Source organism: Protomyctophum parallelum (assembly GCF_964188405.1).
Source record: "Protomyctophum parallelum genome assembly, chromosome: 18".
Taxonomy (NCBI): Eukaryota; Metazoa; Chordata; class Actinopteri; order Myctophiformes; family Myctophidae; genus Protomyctophum; species Protomyctophum parallelum.
The window spans coordinates 17,982,819-18,010,766 of NC_139716.1; the positions used below are offsets into that span (position 1 = coordinate 17,982,819).

The 27,948-nt window shown below is 43.1% G+C and overlaps 1 protein-coding gene across 1 annotated transcript in view; it reads left to right on the forward strand.

Annotated features, from left to right (window-relative positions):
• The window catches only part of dennd4c (DENN/MADD domain containing 4C), a 70,124-nt gene that overhangs the window by 15,187 nt on the left and 26,989 nt on the right, over window positions 1-27,948 (forward strand). Inside the window, exons 2-9 of the mRNA XM_083788347.1 lie at window positions 7,928-8,241; window positions 16,325-16,574; window positions 17,873-17,942; window positions 22,258-22,427; window positions 23,130-23,371; window positions 24,773-24,839; window positions 25,970-26,028; window positions 27,043-27,187. Coding sequence (XP_083644473.1) covers window positions 7,943-8,241; window positions 16,325-16,574; window positions 17,873-17,942; window positions 22,258-22,427; window positions 23,130-23,371; window positions 24,773-24,839; window positions 25,970-26,028; window positions 27,043-27,187 — 1,302 coding nt within the window. The 5' untranslated portion in view covers window positions 7,928-7,942. The remainder of the gene's footprint in view (window positions 1-7,927; window positions 8,242-16,324; window positions 16,575-17,872; window positions 17,943-22,257; window positions 22,428-23,129; window positions 23,372-24,772; window positions 24,840-25,969; window positions 26,029-27,042; window positions 27,188-27,948) is intronic.

Sequence of the window (27,948 nt, forward strand, 5' to 3'; positions counted from 1 at the left end):
TCAGATGTGTTTCACCTTATATGTGCTAATATGTGCTGACACTGCTGAGTCAGGTAACTGAATGATCCAGTCTAACCATCACAAGTCAGCATAATTAACATGACTGAGGGATAGTCCATACTATACATAGGGATGTGTAAAAGTTACATAATCCAAAATGAAAATCGATTACTATAGTTCAATATTAATGATTAATTGATCCATCCACATAGATGTTGCCTCAATCAGGCTAATGAGAGAGAGAGAGAGAGAGAGAGAGCCTTCTGACATATGAAGTGGTTTAGACCACTGCTTCTCAACCTGTGGGTCGGTACCCCCAGATGTTCCCCCACAACATTTTTTAATACCTGGAAAAGGGACCATCACTGGGTCAAAAGTAATCAACCTTTTGGCCTTTTGGACACCTGTCTTGTCTGTGTTTAATGGCCGCTCCAATGTATTTCCTTTTTTATATATATATTTTTTATCCCACGATTTTGTAACCCATTTTTCACCCCTGTGTCAATCATCTAATGTGATCCTGGGCTCTACACACCCTCCACCAACCTAGTCCCCATATATGGGGGACAAGGGGAGAGCAACGGACTTGAACTCATGATTCCTTCATGCCGGAGTGTCCAAGTTGCTCCTTTACACCTGACAGGAAGGAGTTTCCCTGGTTGGACGTAGCGCGTGGAAGGAACACGTTATTCCAACCAGTTCCTTTCCCCTCCATCAGCCAATGTATTTCCAATGGAAGCCCATATGGTTTGACCAAACATTTTGTTTGATGGGGGGGGAGGGGCGGCAGAACACATCCATCAAAGCTGTGTTCAGACACAAGTCAGCTGTCGGACACAAGGCAAGTGTCTTGAATGCAGCCCAGTAATGGCCTATGTCACCTCCGCCGCACCCCCTCCTGGTGATGCGGCCATCTTGGATACTAAACGCAATATAAACAGTGGGAGAGGGGTGGGGCCGAGAAAGGCCCGTATTGCTCTGTCAGTGGTTTCCTCTCTGTGTTGTTCTTTCTGCATAGAGAGATCGGTGCTGTGGCTCTCTAATGATGGATGACTTTCTTCTCTTCCAATCTCCTGATATGACACCTACTGTACTTCTGCTAATCTTTTGCTGCAGGCCTAGCGTGCCAAGTGAGGACTTGTAATGCTGGGAATAATGAAATAATAATAATTATTATCAACAATACTGCAAATGCAAATGCAACTAGAAAAGTCGCAATTTTCCAGACTGCTTTAAAGGCTAAAGGGTTAAGAGCTGAGTCGGGACAAGATGGTTTTTAAACTCATTCGGCGCCCAACAGCGCCATCTGGTGGGAGGGCTCAGAGCACCACCGCACATGCATTTTCGACGGCGAGCACAACAGAGCTTCTTAATACGGCACACACACACACAGTTGAGAAGCAGGAGTTAAACGTATTTATCTGGTGTCGGTGAGGTCAGATGTAGAGTTGCTGGCCCGGCTCCATAATATGCATATGTGGGTGATGATGATCCAGTCTTCTCCATGTGTGACTATTCCCCCCGCTGCCACCCTTTAGGGTAGTGTCTTGAGTGTACAGATGAGGTCAGATGAGGTCAGATCAACATGTGGAATGAATTCATTGTTGGTGTTATTATCAAACGTGCAGGGCTTCACACTGAACAGTCTCTCTCTCTTGTGCAAGTGCACGTGCACACTGTCTGCACAATGCACTCGCATTATAGGTCTCTGTGTCGCTCAGTCTCTCTCTCTGTCTCCGGCACACATGCATGCATGCATGCATGTCATGGCATGAGCATGCGTCATAATGCTCGCATGGCCAAGGGTTAGCGTTAGCCACACTGCGCCTCTATGTCCCTCTGATGCTGTCTCTCTCTCTCTCTCTCTCTCTCTCTCTCTCTCTCTCTCTCTCTGTCTGTCTGTCTGTATGAGTGTGTGCGTAAGTATAGGACAGATGATGTAGTGTACTAGTGTGCAATCTTTATAAACTGCACTTTAACACTACTTCCCCACTATAATGTTGGTGTATCTATACAGTAGCTAAGAGAATCGCTTGAATATATTTTAAATTGTGTATATGTGGAGTTGGAAGTGTGAAAGTTTTTCACACTTTTAGACCACATCCGTGGTCATCATATGGGCATACCTAACAATGGATGGCCAATTTTCATTTGTGTGCATTTTTATATCAAAAGTCCATAAAATTGAATTTTAATTACTTCCTGAAAACGTGCTGTGTGATGACGTGTCGAGGCTCACATCGATAAAAAAAAAAAAAACTCCAGACAGTGAATGACTCCGTTTCAACTTAATCATCACGCTAAAATCTGAAAACATTATAGGGTAGAAATAAGCCATGTATAAAAACGGTTTAATACGCCGTCTTGGGCAACAACACATTTAATAGTGTGGTTTCTCATTAAGCCTATAAAGGCATCTAAAAAACAGCTGCTTCACTTCACTCTGGACCAGACTCTGGGAGGTTTTGACCACTGAGTTGTAACCATGGACACAGAGAGTCTCTTCAGAGCAATAAGTAACACTTTGGTTTGTGTATAGGTCTCCATTGTACAAAATGTACATCACTGCTGCAGCCCAATGAGTTGGTCTCCGTCGCAGGCACCGCAAGCATTGGGTGTTGAAAGAGGTCTGTAGGAGTATAGGACAAACGCATTCTTTGTTGACTTGCAATAATGCGCATCTGGAATCATTTTGACTTGTTGGTAGAACTTTATTTACAACAAGAAATTAAGTTTAGGTCAATATTGACCCCCCGAAAATCCGAAAAACACGCTCGGTGTGGGGACCTTTAAGGTCCCTGTACACTGAGCGCGTTTTTCAGATTTTTAGCGGCGTTTCTCCATCGGGAAAACGCGGTGTACAAAGTATGCGCTTCTCGTTCTCATAGAAAAAAGGTTTACCAGGAAATGGTTACGGTTGTTTTTAGAATAGTCCCTACGGTCGTTGAAGTCATGAGTCAGACTTCTGTCCCACTCTTTTCACCCCACTGACTTGACCAAAAAGCAAGCAGATCTAAGACCGGACTTTTCTTTCACGTGTCCTTCTCCACGTGTGACCAGTGGACTCCACAGGAGCCCCGGCTAGTTAATGTTTCACCACTGCTACAGACGCTGGACATCTTCAAAGTAACCTGGAAGTGAGTGACTCAGTATAGGCTACCACCCAACCCTCATTGTTCCAGGCCCGTTCTTTTTTTTTTTTACTGCCTTCTTTGTTTATGGAATGCTGCAGTCATTCATCCAAATGCTTGGACATGACATCAAACTGCATTGTTTTTTCTGCTCGGGGCGAAAGCTTATATAAGCCCTTTGATGGCAATACAACTGACACACAACACTTTTTCTTTGTAATGAGGTGGCTGCTTCCAGACAGTTATTGTTGTTATTGCAAAGCTGTTGAAGAATAGTGTAGACTTCAAGGATTTATCCATTTACTGTCTCATAGAGGCCGAGTGTGCCACTGCTGTAACAAAATATGATGTAATGTTTCCAATCCACACTGTGTTGTCAAAAGTCTATCATGGGGATCAAAAAGCTATAGGCTATGGGTAGAGAACCATGGACTTCAGAAAAACAAGAATTAAAGGTCCCTGGACACAGCTGGGCTGCTGTTTTTCAGATATTTGCCGGCGTAAAATAACCCGCGTCCAGTCTGCAAGCACTGACGAGCCACACATGGAAAATGTTCTCCTCCTTATACCCCAGTTCGTATAGTGTGGAAATGTTGTTGACCTAAATGTGCCATTAGATTAGAGGAAAGGCCATGGGCGTCATCAAGATCAGCAGGGTTCATCCTCCAGGGAACATAAAGGTGCAGAACAAATTACAAGACGATATATTTTGAGTGTATATTCAACATTGCCATCCTTGGAGTCGGGGGCTAAACATGGGTGTTGTGTTAGCTCAGCTGGCCGTCTCAGTGTCTCCGTGTCTTTCATGTAGACTAGAGGAATATTCTTTGGACTTTGGCCCCTTTGCTCCTCCCATACCTTCCACAACACAGGCCAACGGATGTCCTGTACTGTACTGTACTGTAGCCAGTGGCAGTGCACATTGACGCACGCACGCACGCACGTACGCTCGCTCGCTCATCCACACACAATGCTAAATGTGTGGTGCATCATTCTTTCAAATGGCACAGAGTTTTCATTTTCCTCCTCCATATATAGCAAATGATGATTACTCTCTTAACATTTTTTATTTAAAATAAAATAAAAGATTATTATTATTCTCCATGTGTCGTCTGTGTGGCAGACACTCTAGAGTGTGTTATGAACAGGAAGCAGTGGCCGTCTGAGACAATACAGTACAGTTCACTCAGCAACTCTTTAGTTTTGAGCTTTGCCTCCATCTTATTTCCTCTCCATATTACTGCAAACATTTACCTTTTGCTAACCACTTAAACTTAAACCCGCTAGACATGGAAAACCTGACCTGTTTTGGCGCCGGCATCGCCTTTTCACGCCTTGTTTTAATATCAATTGATTACGCTACACAACTGGGTCCTTTACGCGCTCATAACACTCCGGTTCCGGTGCGGTGAATTGTTTTTTTTTCTCCGCTGGCTTATGCTGTCTCAGTGATGTAAATAGGTTTTCAATGTAATGAGTCCAGGGATGCATGGGTGGTCTTTTAGATGAGTCCCAGGGACATTTTATGAGTCCCACTTCAACGACATTAGGAGTCATATTTTGCCATTTTTACAAATTGCAGCACCTCCGATTTCATTTTATATGGTTATAATGTGGTTATATTCATGTAGAAAACAGAAGAAGAAATTATTATTATAACTAAAGCTAGCAAAATAAAAAACATTACAGTAGTGCATCCCGTGGATGGAGAGGTCGTTGTTTTATTGCGTCCTTTGATGCACCCTATTTTAATCTCTGCTGTCTATGGTCGACGCAGTTTTTAGAATCGTAATATCGGTACCCTCACAAAAAACATGCAGTAATCCTGGTCTCTAAACTGCCTCCCCCTGGCCAGCCGGGGCGCCTAATGGAGGGGAAAGGAACTGGTTGGAATAACGTGTCGTGTTTCTTCCACGCGCTACGTCCAACCAGGGAAACTCCCCCCTGTCAGGTGTAAAGGAGCAACCTGGACACTCATGCATGAAGGAAGCATGAGTTCAAGTCCGTTGCTCTCCCCAGGTTGGCGGAGGGTGTGTAGAGCCCAGGATAACAATAGATAATTGACACAGGGGTGAAAAATGGGTTACAAAATCGTGGGATACTTTTTTTTTATAAAAGAAAAAAAGAATCGTAATATCTCAGATTCTTCATTTCATGTCAAAACAAGCTTGATTTGCGGCTCATTTCTCTAAACGATATGATCCTAGCTTACAAAAAGTACGTCTTGGTTGGTTGGATTAAATATATATATATATATATATATATTTGTCTCCACCAGGCCGAAGGCATGGGGGGAGAGTATGTTTTGCACTCCGTCCGTTCGTGTGTCCGTCCGTGTGTCCGTGTGTGTGTCCGTGAGCAGCTAATCTCGGCCACCGTTAACTTGGTCGATGCCAAATTTTACACACACACTCCCTGGATGCCAACGATGAACCTCTGCCCCAAACTTTCCAGAACGGCCTGTTATAGCGCCACCAGGAGGCCGCTTTGTGCAAAACAAGTTTTTGCACAGTACACCTACATATTTTGTCCAAACATCGCGCAAATTGGTACACAGTCTCTCTAGAGCCATTCAACGAAACCGGTCTTTCAGATTTCTCAGACTCCATCCTGATTGGTTAAGATTGGCTTCCAAAGTTCACAGGAGTGCTCAGTTTCAAACAAAATGCTGCAAATCATGAACGCATCGCGTGATTTCCGTGAAATTGTGCACGCATATTCCCACTAGGCCGAGGACGAAATGCCACATGAACAATTTCAACTCAGCCTCAAAGTGGCGCTATAACTGGCCGAAAAGTGTTTTTACCTCTAACTGCACGGATCTGTGGATAATTTACTTTTGTTGCCCTTTTATCCAACCACCAGATGAAGGCAAGCTGCAATGTCCTACATTCCTATCCTGGTGGAGACCTGTGCCCAGAAGGGCACTTTTTCTAGTTTTTTCTATTCCTATTCCTCTAAAATCTCTCATGGGTTTTCTGAACACACAATAAAGACTACAGCGCAAAACTGAAAAGCCTATAATGAATCTTGGATGATATACATTTGTTTTTGAAAATCCTGGCTTCAAATGTGATTTTTTCATACCAGTTCTTCTGACGGTTCAAAGGGGGTTACAATTTTTCTCCTGCTGCAGCTGACTCACCCGGTCGGTCACCACTGGAAAAAGTGAACTTCCCGTGTGGGACTTAGAGCTCTTTGAAGAAGGATGTTTTCTTTCTTCTTACACATCTCATTTTCCTCCCTAGCAGCGTGTCGCTTTTGACGTGTCCTCCAACAGCCGAGTGCTTTTCTTGGACAGCAGGTCGTGTTTTCATTGTGCTGCGCTTACACCGGGTATGAATGAATGGGTGTCCACTTTCAAAGACAGCCCACAATGCCCACATGTCATGATGTGCAACTTTGCAGACTGTGCGTGCGACCCGTGCGTGCGTGCATGCTTGCAGTGTCTTGATTTTATCAAAGTAGAGGGATCACCAGGGTAAATGAATTTCCTTATCTCCCCTCCAGCAAATCAAACCCAGGTTTACTTAAGAACTCACTTAACCTGGAGGGCATAAGAAGATGAATTGATTTATTTGTAACAATTGAATTCTGAAGTCAACCCTAAATTGATGGCAGTTACTGTATACTTTCAAGTTGCCACATTTTAGTGTGTGCAAACAATCCCCCCCCCCCCCCCCCCCCCCCCCCACCAGTCCTCGAATAGAAGCCTCCGTTCTACATCGATGCACTGAAACTCAAAACTTGAATCCATCAGCTTTTTTGTCGTGTTTTCAATTTCTCCCTTTAAAGTCCTGCTCGGACATATATATATATATATATATATTTTTTTTATGTTTTTTTTGTGGCTTTCGCTTTAAATCTTTTTTTTATGGAGGGACAGACAGTAGGCTGACAGGAAATGGGGAGAGAGATGGGGGGGATGACATGCAGTAAAGGCCGTTGGGATTGGGAGTCGAACCCACGGCACACTGCAAGACTGGATTACCAGCCAAGGTGCCTGTACCGCTGAACCATGGCCCAGGCCACTGGGACATGTTTTAAATGTACTCTAGAAGTTTTGTATTGAAAACTTTCTTTCCCCCATGGAAAGAAAGGCGGTACATGGAATTTCCTACTCACGTGAGTGCTTTTTGGGTTTTTTTTTTCTTTTCTTTTTTTTTTACTTTTGTGTCTTGATTTATGCTCACAATGACATTTTCATGCATTCCTCAAGACTCGGCTGTTTTGCCTCTCATCTCCTTAGCCACCAAAGGCCTTAACTCTCAGTGTCTTCATTTGGAATGGTGTGGTTCTATACAATGACAATGACTGTGAACAAACCCTCGTCCCTTGTCACGACACCCAGTCATTCATTCCTTAGTTTATTTGCTTCTTGGTGGTATACCCCTCTAAGAATTCGCCTACTGCTCTACACATCATTATCATTAGGCATTCTGTTTGTGTGTGCATGTTTTGGTCCGGTCCAGGGTTGAGAAAGAGAGTGGTTGCACTTTTATTACCATGTCAGAGTTCTCATTGGTGCCCATGTTGGTCCCAGTATCCTCTCTGTGTTAAGTCTTAATTCTGTGTGATACAGACTTACACGTATGGACATGAAAGTGCAGAGTTGCAAGGGAAGGCTTGATTTCCAACTAGACAACCAACCGTACCAAATGTTTGATTGTTAATATACGGAAGGGATCCACTTTTATAGGCTGAAACCTTTTCTTCCACAGCGGCTTCTCTATGAACATGACTGCACGCCGATTAGTCTTACCTTAACCTTTCCTTTCATTTCCCCGCGCATGCAGGCACGTCGTCCAGCCATGATCGAGGACAAGGGTCACCGCGTGACCGACTACTTTGTGGTGGCCGGGCTGACGGACAAGTCCACGCCCCTGGAGCAGGACCTGTCGGAGACCAAGTCCAGCGGGCCGAAGGGCTCCATCACGGACCTGGCCGTCATCAACAAGTCGGCGGGCGAGACGGTACCCGAGGGTTACACCTGCATCGAGAGCACCTACAGTGGCCAACAGGCCAACCTCAACCATGGGAGTCTCAAGAGCCCCGAGCTCTTCCTGTGCTATAAGAGGGGTCGGGGGAAGGCCCCGCTCATTGACATTGGGTGAGTCAAGTCTATTGCTTAACGCTATAGGGTATGTGATACTTATTTATTTCTTAAAATAAGGGTTTGCTCCATTTTCTCATTGTACTCATTGCTGCATAGAGGGTCTGTTCAGTTACAGGATGTCTCTCCAGCCCTTTAGTTCAGATTTTTGAGTGGTGCAACCACTCCAAGGAACATCAATGTCCGTGTTCACCTATGTGTTGGTTCACCTACATGTGACATTAATGAGCACCAGTATGACTATGAGTACCAGTAGGGGCGCTGTTGAGCCAGAAACAGAGAGAGAGACAGTGCTGCACTGTTGCCTGCTAATGAGAGAGAGAGAGGAGGGGGGGGGGGGGGGGGGGGGAGGAGAGAGGGGAGTTGCAACACTCAGTTTACACGGGTGTGATTTTTTTTAATTTAAAGCTGTAGGAAATACTTCGTCATTAGTATAGTGGTTTCAAAGGTATGATTGCCTGAGTCCCGTGGTGGGAGTTCTGGTCTTGTTTTGGGAATATTGCGTAGTTCCGGTCAGTTGGTGGGGGTCTGGGGGCCACGCATTAAACGTAAATTAATCCACAAAACTAGCGTCATTTGTATGGTTGACCTATTTCTATCCATATAGCGCAACTTTCGTTCAACTTTGACCCCTCTGTCACATGGAACAATTTTTTGTGTCCAGTATCGCTACGCCAGCAGAAGCACAACACCATATATTATTTATATTATAAATAATAAAAAATAAGTACAAATAAATAAAATAAAATAAACAAAGTATACAAAAAAAGTAATGGAATAATCACGGCCCCTCGCGCATTAGGACATTCTAATGCGTAAGGGGCTGTGATTTCTCCATTACCTTTTCATTTATTACTTTGGGTTGCAGTGAGTGAGTTGTCATTCATGGACGCCTGCTGGCGTCGCTATTGATTACTTTGTGATGATGTAACCTGGTGTCTGTCGGGAACTCCTTGGGTGGCACAGAGGTTGAAATCCAGCAAGGTAATGCTTGACATGCAACCTTAGTCTTAAAACGAGGCCATGTGTGCACTGTGCAGAAGTTTTTTTTAATTCTTTCATGGCTGTCTGGGTAAACCTTTTAAGAGTGGAAATGAAACATATCCTTCCATAGCCCCATTAAAACCTGTAAACAATACATTTCAATCTCTCTCTGTCCAGATCTCCTGCCTGAGGCATATTAATGCTACTAAACACTGTACATTAGGGGTCTGATTTAGTTGTAATACAAGTACAGTAACTTATGTGACAATGTTTGGCGAAGGTATGTGATTTACTATACCTTGAGTATAGAAATTCTTAATCGACTATTGGTCATTTTGAAGTTGTCGACTAATCAATACGTTGATTTAATGAATAAATACGTAAACGTGTTTGTGAGATTGAGAACTGAACTTTCTGATGTCGATTTCACACTGGCCATTGAACGTTTTAGACTGGCAGAATGTACAAATACAGTACCACGTGCATTATAGAAAAGAGCATAAAACAATAGTAATCATTCAACTGACAAAGTTTATAATGTAATGACCCATTTATTTGTACAATATCTGTCAAAGGGATAAAAACACAATTGGCTTGGGAGCTTATTTCCATTGTGGTCCGTTCACTTGTCAGTCAAATTCCTGAATCATGGCCCAAGCTATTGCTTACTGTGTAAATATTTACAGCCTGCTTTGATGTGGCCACTTTTCCCATCTATGCTGTGAAAGACAAATTCAGTTTACGGGAATTCTCCAGAACTCTGACTCAACCTTTGATTTGGCCCAGTACAAAAAAAAAAGCATGTTCAGTAATCTTTTATTTGGCCATAACAATGATGCAACCGTCTTTGCTGTGTCGTCTCTCTGTAGTCTGTACAACTTGGTCTACTTGTGCGCTGTCGTTGTCTGTGTTCGCCAAGAAGCCTGTGTGACAGGACGTTGTTGCAACACTTCCTAAACAGATCCTAGCTTAATTTCAACTGTTGGCAATAACTGGAGTTTCCAGTTACACAAGTCTGCACTCTGCTGGTCCTCTCTCGCAGGAGTTCCCCTCCCATGAGTGTGAGCATGTCATTTACATGGCCTGCAGACGGTATGGATTGCAATATGTTAGCCAGAATGATCGGCTGCATATTGGTGGTATTAAGGGCCTTTCTCTGCCCCACCTCTCCCTGTGTTTTAGGATCCAAGATGGCCGCAGCACCAGGAGGGGGTGGCCTTACTGGGCTGTGTTCACAAATTAAAGACACCTGTCTTGCGTTTGTCTTGTGTCTGTGTTTAATGGCCACTCCAATGCATTTCCAATGGAACCCTATATGGTTTGACCAAACATTTTGTTTGACGGGGGGGAGGGGGGGCAGAACACATCCATCAAAGCTGTGTTCAGACACGAGTCAGGTGTCAGACACAAGGCAAGTGTCTTGAATGCAGCCCAGTAAGGTCATATGTCGACCCCGCCCGCTCACCTCTGCCCCACCCCCTCCTGGTGCTGCGGCCATCTTGGATCCTACTAACAAACTAATCGGTGTAATCAATTACAAAGCATAATCGATCATATCGTATATCAGTATCACTATTATTTGGGCATGTCGTTTCTAAGCAAAATGTTCAAAAATCCATGCAGTGATACTGTGATATTAATAGCTGATACAAGATCACCACGGCGCGTTGTGAGGTTGTAGATCAGCTTTTGTCTCTATTCAGGACACAGTGGTGTGACGAACTATAAAATAGCGGTTAATCGATATATATATATCACACCCGTGTGAATTGAGGGGCACTCTTATCATCATACATCATCTCATTCCGGCTAATCACAATTTGTGTCCTCACTTTTGTCTTCAATGTTTGTGTTTACGTAATGTTTGTGTTTTCACAAACACCCTCAAAACTGGCCATTCACTGCTCTCCATAGCATTCCATGTTTGTGTTTACACACACACCCTCAAAGCTGGACATAGGAAACACGCTTCCCGATTATTCTATTATTAATCGAACAAGTAATGGTGAAGAACATAATTGATAGTCACAGGCACAGCCCTAGTTATAAGGGCTGTGAAGACTCACTGTTGGTGTCTGTTTATAGGAGTTTGTGTGTAGAATGCTCATGTGTTGATGCAGCCCTGCTTGCATTAGAGTGTAAACAGAACAGATCATGTTTCTCCGAAGAGATTACGCAATCCTTGAACAGGACTGCATACATTCACGGATTCCTGCTTGTTGCCAAGCAAAGATTGTTCATAGACGACTCATAGTATTGGTGGTTGAAAAGACGTTTCAATTTCACCATGGCTGTTTCTCAGTTGAAGCTTTCTTGGAACCAGGTTGTCATTTCAGCTTGACAAGGCCTAGATTGCTACTAGAAAAATTGGTTTACTGTCTTTACTGTCTGTTACTTTGTTAACTACTGCATTTTGGCGTTCATGGAATACCCGACATCTTGGTACATGTGGGTAGAAGGCCAGGCTGTTGCAACATTAGTGTTGTCTTGATGACCATTTCCCTATCAAAGAATGATTGGAAAAACCAGATTTGTTGTTTATTCATTGTACCCTCTTGCCTCCAGCAACGCCAACATTCCTAGCCTTGGGCCTCCGCGCTTCACGTTTGACTGTGTCCATTGGAACTCGGACTGGGTGGGCTTTTGTCGTCGTTAATTAAGAGCTTTTGCCAGAAAATTGTCTTCTTTGCCGCTTTGCGGTCGTCCTGCGTTCTGTTGCAGTGAGTGGAGCGGCGATTGCTATAGAGCGTAAAAAAGAGCATTGTATCTATTCTATACCCCTATAACACTATGTCCACTTCCTGTCCGCCTTTTTGAAGTTCACAGGACTGTGAGATCTGTTTTCAGGTCAAGTCCAACTTTATATGTAATATTTCAGAGGGAAGCTCGGTGCACTTCACAGCAACAACGGGTTATTGTCTTTAACCCATTTTGGGCGGGAACCCCTCCATGTTATACTTTAGCTATTGAAGAATAGCAGATCTAAAGGCTCGTAGCGCGGCACTGAGTGCCGCGCTACGAGCTTGTACAGGTAGGTCTGCTCTCAGTCCAAAAAGACCCCCGTGGCACTGGCCAGATGGGAGGTCGGTGCAGAAGCCCTGCAGCCATGCAAGACAAATTAAGGCTAAAGACAGCGGCTTTCATGAATTTAGCCTTGCAGGAAGAAGAAGAAGAAAAATGGACCTGGTCACCAGTCACCACACCATCATTCTTGAATCAAATAAAGACACATGGTTTTGAGCGGGAAGAAGAGCCAAACAATCGAGTAGAACTGACAATGTAATGAGTCAGCTGGTAAATATGTCTGATTCACGTTATCCTTTGGAGATAGGCTGCTAAATAGCAGGGTAGTGTGTGTGTGTGTGAGTGTGTTCTCACACAGTCATGCATATGGGTGATGAGTCAAGAGCTTCAAAAGGAAATACCAGCCCTACGGATGCAGGCAGTGTTGCTGACCACAAACTGACCCACCAGTCGCTTTTTAGTATCTCACTTATCTTGATTTCTGTTTTATCTTCACTTTACAAGTGCCTGGATCAGTAACAGGATCACTTTTCATTCAAGAATGAGGGCTGATCCGAAGGCTGCATTATTTTTATATGGAAATTAATTGTTTTATACTTAATTTTGGCGTACTCTCATACTGTCAACGTGGTGGGATTGATAATGGATTGTCTCTCACACACACACACACACACACACACACACACACACACACACACACACACACACACACACACACACACACACACACACACACACACACACACGCACAGGCTAAGTTCCCCTTTAAAGGACAACTTTGTTGTTTTTTTAACCAAGGCTCATGTTTTAGGTTGTTATTGGAGAAAGTAAAAGATGAGTGTTAAGTAAAGAAATAATAATAATAATAAAACTTTATACCTGTACCTTAAATAAATAATAATAATATAACGTTATTTGTATAGCACCTTTTATGACATGAAATGCAGCTCAAAGTGCTTTACAGAGCAATGTAGATTTTTTTTTAAAGAAAAGCAAGGCATAAAACATTAAAATAATAGCAGTAATGCAATACAGACAGTGAGGACATGAATAACAAGGAATTTAAAAGATCAACTATATATCAAGTGTAGAAGTAGGTCTTGAGCTGTGCTTTAAAAATGTCTACAGAACGAGGCTGCAAATGGGAGAAAAAAAATCACTTAACCTTTTCTTTCTCTAATAACAACCTAAAACATAAACCTTGGTTGAAAAAAAACTAAAGTTATCCGTTAAGTTCAACACTATTGTGTGACAATTTTGACAAACTTATACATTTGACTTTTTGAGCACCTTGTTCTGCACACATGTGAACGGAATCCACAGATGAGCCACAGGCTCCCCACAAACGGAAAACAGCTTCAGTGGTGGTGGTTCTGACTTCTGAGTATGAGTTGGAATTGAGTTGGACCTTGCACTGCCCTGCAATCTGTCATCTCTGCTCCGACACACAGATAAATATCTTTTTCATATTTCCTGTTAGTTTTCGTCTCATCTCACATCTATAGAACCCCTTATTATATGGCAGTTCCACAGTGTTATCAGTTCAAGTCCTTGGAGGTTTTCTCTCTGGTGCAACGCACAAGTTCTGGGCCTGGTGAGAGCAGGAGTGGACCTGGTGAGATGTAGGAGTGGCCCGGACAGGAGTCAACCCGCTGAGCCTAGTCCTTCCATGCGCCAGAAGCGTACCTAGTCCCAGTCCTGGCAGAGTTGTTCTGGAGTGGTTCCAACGGATTGTGTGGCCCGCTGGCCCTAGTAGGACTGATTGAGGGTACTGGGACGTAAGTCGGGACTTGATCACCCCGGCTGGGTCGCCTGAGTGAGGGGTATGATGTTCGAGAGACCCAATGATGTTCGAGAGACCCGATACATCACTGAGGATACGTCCCAGGTGCATCCATGCAGTAATGTGTTTTGTCATAGGAATTACTGTATAGAAGTAAAACTGTATAGATTAGAGAAGGAGACAAACTTCACAAAATTGGTAGACAAAATAATTGTCAAATAATATAAGAAAAAGGAACATTTGAATTATTTTTCAAATAGCTGATCTACAAGCTTGTGGATCTGCTACAATATTTATCTTTAAAATTTAGTTAAACAAAATGTAATGCTCGCCAACTCAATTCCAAGTGCTTGTCAGGGTGTAGGGGTTGATTATTTTGGCCTGGGCCATGGCTCAGTGGTCCAGGCACCTTGGCTGGTAATCCAGTCTGGCAGTGTGCCGTGGGTTCGACTCCCGATCCCGACGGCCATTACTGCATGTCCCCCCCCCCCCCCCCATCTCTCTCCCCATTTCCTGTCAGCCTATTGTCTGTCCCTCCATAAAAAAATATAAAAAATAAAGGCGAAAGCCACAAAAAAGAAAACATTTAAATTATGATTATGTTGGGGGGGGTCGTGGCCTGAGAAGTTTGAGAACCACTGGTATAGACTAGAAGGAGGCAGCCTCACATGATGGCGCCCGGCACCGCTGTTCCTTTGAGTTCAGTGGGCAGGTGGCACCAGTGCCACTTAACTGAGGTTCCAAGTTATTAAAACAACACGGTGTGATTTCACTTTCTCAGGTGTAATAATAACCCATTCTGACCTGAGATCAGATTCTAAAAATGTCTTCTACATCCTGACAGTTTTCTGAAAAAGCTATGTTTCTATGTCAGTCGTCAAAAATAGCAGACCTACAAGCTCGTAGCGCTATTTTTCAATAGCTAAAGCATAGCATAATGCTAACACCAAAAGGGGTTCCCGCCCAAAATGGGATAAATACAAAAATGAGAGGCGTGCTGTTGTGCCCTCAAAGCAAAATTGTGATTGCAGACAGGCACTCGGGGCTGGCATGATGAAACTCATTCATCATCATGCCAGCCCTACATTCAGAACGTGCGTGTGTGTGTGAATTCCTCTGACACCGCTGCCAGCACCTTGCACTGCCCTGCAATCTGTCATCTCTGCTTCCACACAGAGATAAATATCTTTTTCATATTTCCTGTTAGTTTCCGTCTCTCTCTGTCTCTCATCTCACATCTACAGAACCCCTTGTTTACTTATCTATGGCGGCTCCACAATGTTATCAGTCCCAGTCCTAGGAGGTTTTCTCTCTTCTCTCAGCTGTTGCTGGCCAGTGCATGCACCCTAAGACCCAAGTAACCCTGAGCACCCAACACATCCCTCTCCTTCAAAACATTGGCCATGCATGATAAACCCTGCCCTTTTCTTGAAGTGAAGGCGGAAATTCACGTCCCAATGTTTATAATAAATAATAGATTTGAATGAAAACATGGATGAAAAGTTACATGAGTGCAGCTGGTGTGGGATACATAATTTAAGCTGACCATAAACACAGTTATCATTGTTCTCTTAACACCATTGACCGTTTAAGGGTGTGGTGGAGTCTCTCGAGGAGTAAGGCACTTTAAAGGTTTTATGACATTCATTTTAATTTATTTTTATTTTTATTTTTTATTTTAGGTTTTATGACCTCAATTACACCCAAAAAACCTGAACTTTGAACATTCAGTGGATTTTCTGTGGTCTGAAGTTTTCTTTGGGGTTTTTTGGGCCTTTTGAGCTACAATGAAAAGGCAACACAGTGAAACAGTGACATCTGCTGGCAAATCCCATTGACATATATGGGATTTGCAGTAAGTGATGTCACTTACTGCCGGCAAATCAGAGTACCTGTTTGAGCCAGAAAACCCCAGATCACAGAAAATCTACTGAATGTTAAAAGTTCATGTTTTTTGGGTGCAATTGAGATTAGAAAACCTAAAAAAAACAAGAACAATTCCAAAACCTTTTTTTAATGTCACAATCCCTTTAAACAAAGAAGATGTCAATTTTTATTCATTTGTCCTAGGTCCTAATTTAACCTTAGACCTAGAACACTAAACGTGTGTGTGTGTGTAAAACAGAACAAATTGATTTTATATAGCACACATCCATAATACCCTAGTATCAAATAAATACATAAAAAAAGGTTCTGTCTGTCTCTCCTAAAACATAACACTCTTTCCTCTGTGTGTGTGTGTGTGTGTGTGTGTGTGTGTGTGTGTGTGTGTGTGTGCGCGCGCGCCAGTGTGCTGTACGAGGGCAAGGAGCGTCTGATCCAGGGCTGTGAGGTCATCCAGGCCACGCCCTACGGCCGCTGCGCCAACGTCAACAACAGCTCGGCCAACTCGCAGCGCATCTTCATCACGTTCCGCCGCGCACCACCCGTCCAGCCGCAGAACTCCCTGGCCGTCACCGACATCTGCGTCATCGTCACCAAGGGCGAGACTCCGCCACACACCTTCTGCAAGGTGGACAAGAACCTCAACTGTGGCATGGTGAGGGGTCGAGGTCGCAGCTGTAGCGGCCACTACTATAGGCCCGCGACGACGATTATCACTTATTTGCCTGTTTTTTTTTTTTACCAATTGTAAATTATAATGCATAGACGGACTCCATTCATCTATCTCATGGGTTTTCAACAGGTGGTCCGTGGACCACTGCAGGTCCGTGGAGGTATTGCATGTGGTCCCTGAACATGCATTTAGTAATGTAGGATTTGTTGTTTTGTTTTTAATGTTCTTTCCACTAGTTGAAAAACCGTGAACTGAATGACCTGGTGACCTATGATGAGTCCATCCATGTAGTAATTTACTGACAAGTTGGAGTTCAAGAAATTCAACAGAAAAAGGGAGTTAGAATCTCAAGAAAGGGGAAGTGCACCAGATTGTCTGGTTGAGTCATTATTATTAGGACATTTTGCCAGTAGTAGTCAACGGTTGAGAAACAGTGGGATGTATACACTAATACACATGGGATGCATAGCAAGTGTTAACTTACAAAAGCACTAATCTTAGCCCATATCCCCACCCAACACAATAGTGGTCCCCAGGTTGATTCTAAGGCAGGGAGGTGGTCCCTGGTTCACAATCAGTTGAAAACCCCTGATCTATCTATGTGCCAAGTGTGTACGTCTGTAATCCACGTAACTCGAGAACCTTTCGTCCCACCGACTTCAAATTGTCGAGTCGGTCGGATACACCGTTGTCCAGAACCAGCACAAAAACCTCTGCCCGGGATCTGGACCTGATCACCCTTATATCTCCATATATGGAGCTGGCCTGCTCTGACATCATTCTGACGTCTGCATAGACTCCATATTTGGGTTTGCCTGACACAGAACTCCATATATGGGCATAAAAGGGACACAGACTAATAACTGGGGTGGGGCATTTATTTCCAACTTGCATCGTTCCAAGTAGGCTAGTGCCCAACGGGCACCGCTTTAGTCTGTATAAAAAAAAGTCTGGATTTAAATGAGCAGAAAATAGACGACTATTTTTATAAATGTTTTCAATTCCTGGTATTTATGATATTGCCTGTTTTGGCCATACTACATTATTTATTCTGGTTATTGGTTCCAGTTGGTACCATTAAACAAGTAATTTATTTGTGTATGTCAGTAATGGGCTGTGTATATTTGTCATATCTGCCCTGTGCAATTTCAGTTTACAAGGCCTAAAACTTCAATCCAAAAACAAAAGAAGAGAGGGAAAAATTTCATGATCGTTACAGGTCTAGCACTTACTATACAAGGTTCAAAAACGATTTCTGTCTCTGTGCTTAACTGTTTCAGTGGGGCTCCAGTGTGTTCCTGTGTTACAAGAAATCGGTATCTGCGTCCAACTCTTTAAACTACAACGCCGGTGAGTTCCTGAGGCCCAGATTCTCTCGTTTCCATGTAGAATTTATCCAAATGAGAATCACTCTGTTGCCAAGTTATGAGTTTCATGCAAGGAATGTTGTTTGGCATCTGGTGCTGTGACAACACAGCAAATAGAAAAACTTGACACAAGACTACCAACAAGGAAGATTGACATACAATGCTACATAACAAAGTGACCTCTCCACTGGAATACCACTACATTACCGGGTCAAAAATGAACATAAATTGCTCGTATTGGCTTTCCAAAATTCATTCCCACATGCTGCCGTCCTTAACAGTTAAGGCCGCCTTTATAATGCATTATAAGCTCATTTATAATGCATTATAATGTGCTTATAAGGCATTATAACACTCGTTATAAATGTTTGTAATCATGTATAACCTAACGACCTTAATATATAGTGTTACCAATACCAATATATTTTCTCAGCTAATCTCTTAGTTTCGCCATTGCTCTTAGGAAGCATTCATTGAAAAGTTTCATTCTGGTTGTAGGCAACCTTGCTGTGCCTCGGCTCACTGTCACACACACTGTTCTCTAGACCCAGTGCACTCACACACTCGTTTCTCTCGCTCCCCATGCTCACCTCAAGTTTAAGTTATTTTTTTTACCGTGGTGACAATATTTTCCCACCACAAATGCGGCATAATGCTTTGCCAGCTTTCCCCTTTTTGCCTGGCTCAAAACCGAAATGTGCCGAAATAGTCAACATAACATTTGGCTTTGAAAATGTAAGTAATGCCAACTGGCTAGCATCAACTGTATGGGGATTTTCCGTGTAGAGTGTTCGCTATAAGCATTTGGAATCATAAAACACGGGACGTGATGTTAAGACTGTGGACGTCTTAGTAAAACGTTTTTTTCAAAATGTCAAAATGTGGGTCAAAATGTGGGCACCCCACATCGCTATTTTTGAAAGAATGAAAGGGCACATAATGTGTTAAGAGTGGCATGGGAGGTGTATTTCTTAACTAGGGTATGATGTCAATTTCGGGACACATCCTCAGTAGTGTGACTTTGAATCAGGGGGTGTTTCGGCCTTCAAACACTATACACTATGTAATTTATATAACATAAAATGTTTACTTTGTTGTCTTTTATGTCTGTGCATTACACATATTTCAATTATACGTTATCGGTAGATATCCAGTAGGCCTACTCTATAAATAGTCTATAAAAACATAATTTACACACACAAATAAACAATTACTATTTTGTTTATTTGAAAAGTAACTTTCACCAGCTGATAGTAATGAGCTCAACCCCAGCCCTAATCCTAAGGCTCATATTTGCTTAGCATCTTGACTGGTTTGCATTGTATTGGCTTTGCTTTTCTTGCTCTGTCTCATCGTATCATTTTCGGCAAATGTTTTCCTGCATAATATCTCGCTATTTCAGTCGGCTTTATTTTCTTCTCCACTGTTTCTTGTCCCTGTGAGTCACAGCTGTCTGCTTATCTCTTGTGATTAACCTCGTTGTGTGACGTGCAGGTACAGATAACACAGCTGCACTGGCGTTGCCAAATTACATGGTATTATTTATTTTTGCTCCCATTGAAATCCTCGGAAGCTGCACAATGCCTAATGACGTTCAGCAACATTGTGAAATGGTTTTGACATTTTCACAAAGCCCCACGACTACATCAGAACGCCTCACAAAATGCCCAGAACTCTCTAATGCACTAACCAGTTGTGGAAAGTAACTAAGTACATTTACTTAAGTAGGATATACTTTTGAGGTATTTGTACTTTACTTGAGTATTTCCAATTTCCAATACTTTTACTTCTACTCCATGACATTTCAGTGCCAACATTTTTACTTTTACAATGTTTTTGAAATGTTTATTTACTAGTTACTTTGAAATGTATATAGGGTTAATGTGGTTCAGTTTTCTAATCAAAATTAAAACCTCCAGCCATTTGAAAATAGCAGATCTACAAGCTCACAATGTGTCACGATGCGCAACATGCGTTCCGCCTTGTCCACATATCCTTGTCCAAAGATTAGACAAAACAAAAAAAAAGAGGACAAAACTAGATTGAAAAATGCTTCATCACCGCGGTCACCCTGAATTGTTGCTGACGGAAAGTGCAAATGGTGTATGTACACTATGATTACATTTGGAATGTTATTGTAGCTGATTCTGAGCTAATGTGTGGTGTTTTGACCATGCGTGAACCACAGTCTGGCCTTTAGAGCATTTATCCCATTCTTACACACTGTAGAATACAAATAGTGCGTAGCCGCAGGCTTTATCTTTGGCCAGCCTTTTTTCCTGTGAGCTGACTGCGTATTCATCTCAGGCAAACGGCATTTCCTGCAAAGCCTGTTGCTTGTGCAAGCACACGCACATGTTGAATTGAGTTTTTTGCGTCTTGTCTCGAATGTCATCACACTGACATTCAAAAAAAGGTCAAGACTCTGGGCCCATACCCGAAGGCGGGGTTGGCGAAAGGGCCTTTCTGTGTGGTGTTTGCATGTTCTCCCCGTGTCCCCTAGGGTAGGTACCCTCACAAAAACATACAGTAATCCTGGTCTCTAAACTGCCTCCCCCTGGCCAGCCGGGACACCTGATGGAGGGGAAAGGAACTGGTTGGAATAACGTGTTCCTTCCACGCGCTACGACCAACCAGGGAAACTCCCCCCTGTCAGGTGTAAAGGAGCAACTTGGACACTCAAGCATGAAGGAAGCATGAGTTAAGTCCGTTGCTTTCCCTAGGTTGGCGGAGGGTGTGTAGAGCCCAGGATCACATCACAGGATGATTGACACAGGGGTGAAAAATGGGTTACAAAATTGTGGGACAAAAAATATAAATTAGGAAAAAAAAGACTCTGGGCCAAGACAGATGCGGCAAATTATTCCATTAACTACAGGCAATTATTTAATTGTTTAAAATGTTTTGACTCTAGAGGTTATAGAGACTTCACTGCACTCCTATTCAGAATGATTGCCATTGTGACCAGGATAGATGGATCTTTATTAGAATGTCACTTTGTAATTTGTACTGGCAGCATACATATTAATTAAGCTTAAAATAAAACTGCTAGCTATGCATAAAGGTTAATGAACTCTACATTTCTGTTATCTTGACTGTATTTGCTGGCAATATGCTTATTCTGAATATAATTGGAAAATAAATCTGACCTTATATGTGCACTGTGGTAAATAGACCTACTACCGTATCTTTTCTGACTCTTAAAGGGCCACTTGACCCCTTTTGCAAGCAGATCTTAGTTTGGGAGACGGGAAACACTTTCCAGTTTTCTTTTCTTTTTTTACTTTTGATGTGTTTTTAGATATTTTAGTATTTCAAAGTGCCAGTGGTGTCATGGACACTGGTCTCACTTCCAGGTTGTCTCAGTAAAGCTGTTGCCAGACTTACCAGAGAGCCGTGGACGTTTTCTCTGTCGGTCCGAGGCTGTCTGCTCAGGTCTGGAAACCCTGTAAGACAGCCCTCCCCCCTCTCCACAAGGAGGAGCAGTGCACCAAAGCATTGGGAATTGTAGTCCAGGAAGGAAGTGAGACCCGTTGTCCATGACATCACAGACACTTTGAAATAAACTAAAATATCTAAAAACACATATTACCCACAAAACCCAGGGAAGTGTTTCTTGTCTCCCAAACATCATTAAACTAAGATCTGCTTGCAAAAGGGGTGAACTGTGGCCCTTTAATGCCGCGACACACAAAGTGTCACTTGCGTGCGTCAACAGAGGTTACCTTTCTGTGTTTTAATCTAATTTTGGATGGGCTGTGTGTTTGAGGCTCAAAAATAGAACAGGTTTCTGAATTCTGAGAGACGCCGTGTGTCCAATTGATTGAAAGAATGGGTGCGTTTGATAAATGCGCGCGTCTGACAGTTGCACTGTGTCATTTTCCCCCACGAAGGGTCAATGACATTATAAAACAAGATTCATCACATGAAGGGTAAATTAAATTAGAAAACAAGATTCATCACATGAAGCGTAAATGGAATTAGAAGCCAAAACCAGAAAGCTTACACTGTTTTTTGTTTAGTTTTTTTGTTTACCTGATTTAGTTTTTTGCCTGCGTTGCATATTTTATTCAGAGTAATCTAGTAAGAGAGTGGTGACACTAGTGTTGACTCCCATTGTAACAATGAAATGCGGAAGTGCTCATTCTATCTCAATTGGGATAGTTCCAGCCACAGGAGCAATGTTTGGAACTATAGCCCATAGGTACCCGCTTTGCGGAGAGTTCAAAGCGTGTCGCTACTCTCCTACTCTACACTCTGGTTTTATTAAACCTCGCAATTTCATCTCTCCGTTCTAGGCCTCATCTTCCGCTACCCAGAGGATGATTACGAGTCCTTCCCTCTGTCGGAGTCTGTACCTCTGTTCTGTTTGCCCATGGGCGCCAAAATCGAGTGCTGGGCGCCGGACACGCGAGACCCTCTGCCCGTCTTCTCCACGTTTGTCCTAACCAACTCCTCTGGGGAGAAGGTAAAGTGCCACAACCAGGAGGCTCATTTTAACCCATTCTCGGGGTGGGAACCCCTTTTTGGTGTTTTAACGCATTATGTTGTATTTGGCGGCCAAATACAGAAAATTCTGTGGGTCCTTGACATGAAAAAGGTTTAGCACCAATGACAAAGAAACATGTCTTTCAGAAAACTGCCAGGATTTAGAAGACATTTTGTAGAATCGTCCTAAGGTCTAAATGGGTCAACAAAGAACCAAACGTCCATGCATTTTTCTTCTATTATAAATGCTGTATAAAATGCATTGCAAATAATATGCTGTACTGTATATCCTGTATGATATCTAACGTGATATAATGATACTAGATATTCCCTGGGGAGTTTTACATTTTCAAATGGTCCAAAATATAAAGAAATCGCACACACAAAAAGGTGCCATGCCATGCCATGCCATGCCGGAAGGCATGCATTCAGGATAATTGCTTTTTCCCGAAGTCTCCTGAACTTGGAACGTAGCATTTTGCGTTGAACAAATTTGTTTAGAAATCCATGTCGTTACACCGCATCTCCAGTAGATAAAGAGCGCAGGGTTGTGTGACCCGAAAATAGCTGATCTACAAGTTCTCAACGCGTCGTGAGCTTGTAGATCGGCTATTTTCGCAATTTTTGTCCAAAAGTGCCCTCTTACGGGATCTAACACTCTCTGCACGTCTCCTGCCCACAGGTGTACGGCGCGGCCATCCAGTTCTACGAGTCCTACCCGGTGGACCTGCTGAGCGAGCGGCAGAAGATCCAGCTGGGCCTGCTGACCACCGTGGAGAAGAAGCCCATCCCCAACCGGCCCGTGAACACCAACAAGTGCATCTGCGTGCTCTCCCGCTGGCCTTTCTTCGAGCCCTTCCGCAAGTTCCTCATGTTCCTCTACAAGCTGTCCGTCTCCGGGCCGCACCCGCTGCCCATCGAAAAGTAAGAAAGAAAGAAAGAACCCTTTAGTTTTATGACTCCGCAGGAGCAGGGGACGTGCACACAGACATCAAAGGGGGCTTCAGCCCCTGCCCTTTTACCCGTCTGTAAAACAACTGCCCTCTCCAGACCACAAATGCAGCATTTACTACATGGTGAAAGAAATACAAATGCTCTCCTCTCGTTTCCATGCCATGCTGGAAGGCAGCATTCAGGAGAATTCATTTTTTCCCCGAAGTCTCCTGAACTTGAACACAGTATTTTGTGTTGAACACATTTGTTTATAAATCCATGTCGTATACACTATTTAGCTCTATAGCTAAAGAGTGCTGGATTGCCCCCCTGAAAATAGCTGATCTACAAACTCTCAAGTTGTGAGCTTGTAGATCTGCTATTTTCACTATTTTATTTTGTCCAAAAGTGCCCTCTTACGGGATTTTAGCCCCTGCCCCTCTTAACACATTTTGTGCCCAAGACGTCTACAGATGTCCTAGGAATTACCGCATGTAGTGCCCAGGACGTCTGAAAAATGTCAAAGTGGGTCTAAAAAGTGGGCACCCTGGGTCGCCATTTTCAAAGATTAAAAGGCCACATAATAATAATAATAATAGCTCAAATTTATATAGTGCTTTTCTAAATACCCAAAGCGCTTTACATGGGAGCACTAGGAACAGACTTTATTAAGAAAAGAAAACAAAGCAAAACATAACAGTACAGGGTTAAAAAGATAAAGGATAAATGTACACTCTCTGCACGTCCCTGCTCAGGAAAGGTTGCAGGAAAGACCACGCATTTGTGAGGATGGTTTATTACATCACTTGCTTACTCTGGTAGATTATTTTGTCCACAATGTGAAAGGAGCCACCAAGTCGGTGTATGAAAAGTGTGTGTGTGTGCGCGGCTGCGCGCACGTGCGTTCGTCACGTAAGGAAGCCAAAACAAAAACAAAAATAAGTTTTACTCCAAAACTAAAAAATAAAGTTTTACTCTCATGTACCTGTACACAAGATGTAACAATAAAGTACAACCTTGAACCTTGTCACTGTGACTTGTAAGGACCAAACATCTTCACAAGTATAGTAGAGAGGTCGAATTTGATAATGTTGTTTTACGTTCAAGATAAAGAAACATATAACATATTATTTTCTTTAGATCTGCTATGTTTCGACTATTTTCAGCGATTTTCAATAACATCCTAAAATGTTAAGGTCTTCAAAAGTATAGTTAGTAATGCGTGCCTGTGTGTGTGTGTGTGTGTGTGTGTGTGTGTGTGTGTGTGTGTATGTGTGTGTGTGTGTGTGTGTGTGTGTGTGTGTGTGTGTGTGTGTGTGTGTGTGTGTGTGTGTGTGTGTGTGTGTGTGTGTGTGTGTGTGTGTGTGTGTGTGTGTGTGTGTCTCCCAACAGGCACATTTCACACTTCATGCACAACGTGTCGTTCCCTTCACCACAGAGGCCCAGAATTCTGGTCCAGGTGAGCTTTTCTTTCTTCCTAATTCTTCTATTCTTAAAATTTTCAATTTAGGCATTTAGCAGACACGCTTAACCCATTTCAACCTGAGGACAATTCTTCAATTGAATTCTTACAATTCTGAAAATCCTATCTATGGCAGTGGTTCTCAAACTATTTCATGTCAAGGACCCCTAGTATTCTATGTATTTGGCCGCCGACCCCCATCTGAAAATATGTAGTTCCAGAGACCTCCCCAGAAGCAAAGATTTGAGTTAAAAACGTTCGCTCTGAAAGAATATATATTCAAAGATTTTCACTATATTTTCACGATTATTCAAAAATAGCAGACCTACAAGCTCGTAGCGCGGCACTCGGTTCCGCGCTGTGAGCTTGTAGATCTGCTATTTTTAAATAGCTAAAGCATGACATAATGCTTAAAACACCAAAAAGGGTCCCCGCAAAAAGTGAAGTGAGTACAGTTAGCTGTCTGGGAATCAGAAGGTATACTGTAAACTGCATATGTCAAAGTGTCTCTGAGCCAGACACGGCGTTCCCACCCTGTGCGCTCATCAAGGGCATCTTAGCAGCCATTAGCTGTGTGTCGTTGTCAAATTGATTTCCCATTGCCACATATTTTAATTGATTCACGCAAACGTAGATGCGGGAGATCCCTCCCCCCATCTACGTTTGCCCTCCCCACAGATTTACAGCAATGTTACGAATACTGTATATTCGACCAACGCGAATGTGGCCCCTGCTGTAGCGGTGCGCTCTCCCTAGCATACCAGGTTTTAATGTGACCTGCGTTCAGAATGTGAACCACTGCTGGCATCCAGACAGTGTATATGTACTTGTTTTAAACTTTAATCATCGCGCTAAAATATGCATCTGAAAACATTATAGGTTAGAAATAAGCCACAAGCTTTGCTTGCCCGTCTCTCTGTAGCATGTAAACAAACTAACTCGACGCACGCTAAGTCCCATACCCTGAAGGGATGCGACGTTCTGATTGGTCCAAAAACACACTTTTCGCTTTCCGTTTCAGAGTGAAACTTTCAAAATTAAATCTGCCAAAAGGCCATTGCACCCAGTCTTTAAATGTATTGTGTTTGTAAGACCTCACAAAATAACGTTTTTTTTTTCATCTCCAGCTCTCGGCACACGACACCTTGATGCTGGCTCAGCCTGTATGCACACCTTTACCTCTCAGGTAAGACGGTCTCATGTTATGTTTGTAACAACGATATGATCATAGTTTGGGTTATTTTAGTTCTATAAACACTGGCAAGTGAGGGTGAGCTTTTAAAATCTTGAATCACAGTTTCCGATTCAAAGGAGCTAAATGAAGTTGTTGGAACATAGTATGACTGTGACCATAGAGTGTGTGTTGTTGTTTTTAAACGGTATTGTTCCAGAGGAAATGGTGGTGAGGTTATGAAAGCATTCATCCATTACATTTTCCTGGCTGGCTGACATGAAATACATTCATTCCATGTCAGGTCGAACACAAACAGCCATTACTCTGTCACTGATTGTAATCAATGAAGGTGCCCTATAAATACAAATTAATACATTAACCCATTTTGACCTGGGAACGATTCTACAAATGCCTTCTAAATCAGCACAGTTTTAACAAAAACCCATGATTCTAATGTGAGTCGTTCTCAAAAATCTTCATGTCAAGGACCACCAAAAATATCTGTATTTGAAAATATGTTGTTCCAGGGATGCCCCCAGAAGCAAAGATTTTAGTTACTATCGCTCTAAAAGAATATATATTCAAAGATTTGCACTACATTTTTGCACTACATTTTTCAAAAAATAGCAGACCTACAAGCTCGTAGCTTGTAGATGAGCTTGTAGATCTGCTATTTTTCAATAGCTAAAGTATAACATAATGCTTAAAACACCAAAAGGGGTTCTCGCCCCAAAAATGCGTTAACTAAGGGCCGATTCATACTCCTTTTTTACCGCTGTTTCGGCGCTGTAGTGCCGAAATGATTTCGACTTTAGGACGGTACCCGCCCCCCCCGAACCTCAAATGACGTCACATTGTAGGCTCTACAGCACCGAACCGACTTTTATTCGGCTCTAAAATAGGAGTATGAATCGGCCCAAACACCAAGGTCTCATCTCTTGTTTTCTTTGTTTTTCCTTCCATTTCCCATGCCGACGACGTCGTCTCTTCCTCCTCTCATCTTGTGCTTCTTCTTCTTCTTGGCAGCGGGGCGGACTACGGCACTCTGCTGATGAACCTGGGCCCAGAGAACTGCGCCACGCTGTTGCACTTTATCTTGCAGGAGAGCAAGATCCTGCTGCACTCCCTCAGACCTGCTGTGCTCACTGGAGTGGCCGAGGCTGTGGTAGCTGTGAGTCTCACTCACTGGAGCTTACCTACTGTATATGTTCCCCACCATGCAAAAAAAAGGTTCTTTGTTCCCCACTTAGAATAAACCTAAACCAGAAACCTAACCTAGTAATTTTAGTAGTTCTAGTAAGACTAAAAGTGTTTTAGCAACTTAGTCTTCAGGTCATTACACACTGGCGAATTAGCGACGCGATGCGAATAAGCGATCAGAAAAATGCCTTCATACCCTGAAGAGAAGGCGTTGGTCTTTAATAGAAGTTTTTTGTATCGTGATTCGTGACAACGAGCTGTGCAACCTCTCCTTCCTTTACAAGTTTGTCTCCCGTCCCGTGGTCAGCACCTCCTCACTATTGGCCGGTGTGCAGCGTGCGCTGATACCTCTTTTGTTTGTATTGGTATATCCTACTAGCCTTTCCACCACTTCTTGTCTTCTTCACTACCGTGAGGTGGAGTCCAGAGTCATTTGGGATCGACGGCCGGTCGGCTGCTCACCCGTGCCGCCGATAAAATAAAATTATACATAGGGTGATGTCAGCCGATTTGAACTAAACCCTACATACAGACCAAAGTTTGGCGGAGCCCGTTGCTCGCTGCTGTTAGCACACCCATGTGCCATGTCCACACACACACACACACACACACACACACACACACACACACACACACACACACACACACACACACACAGGCACGCACGCACTCACACACACACACACACACACACACACACACCCAACAGAGTTGTAGGAGGGGAGGTGTGCA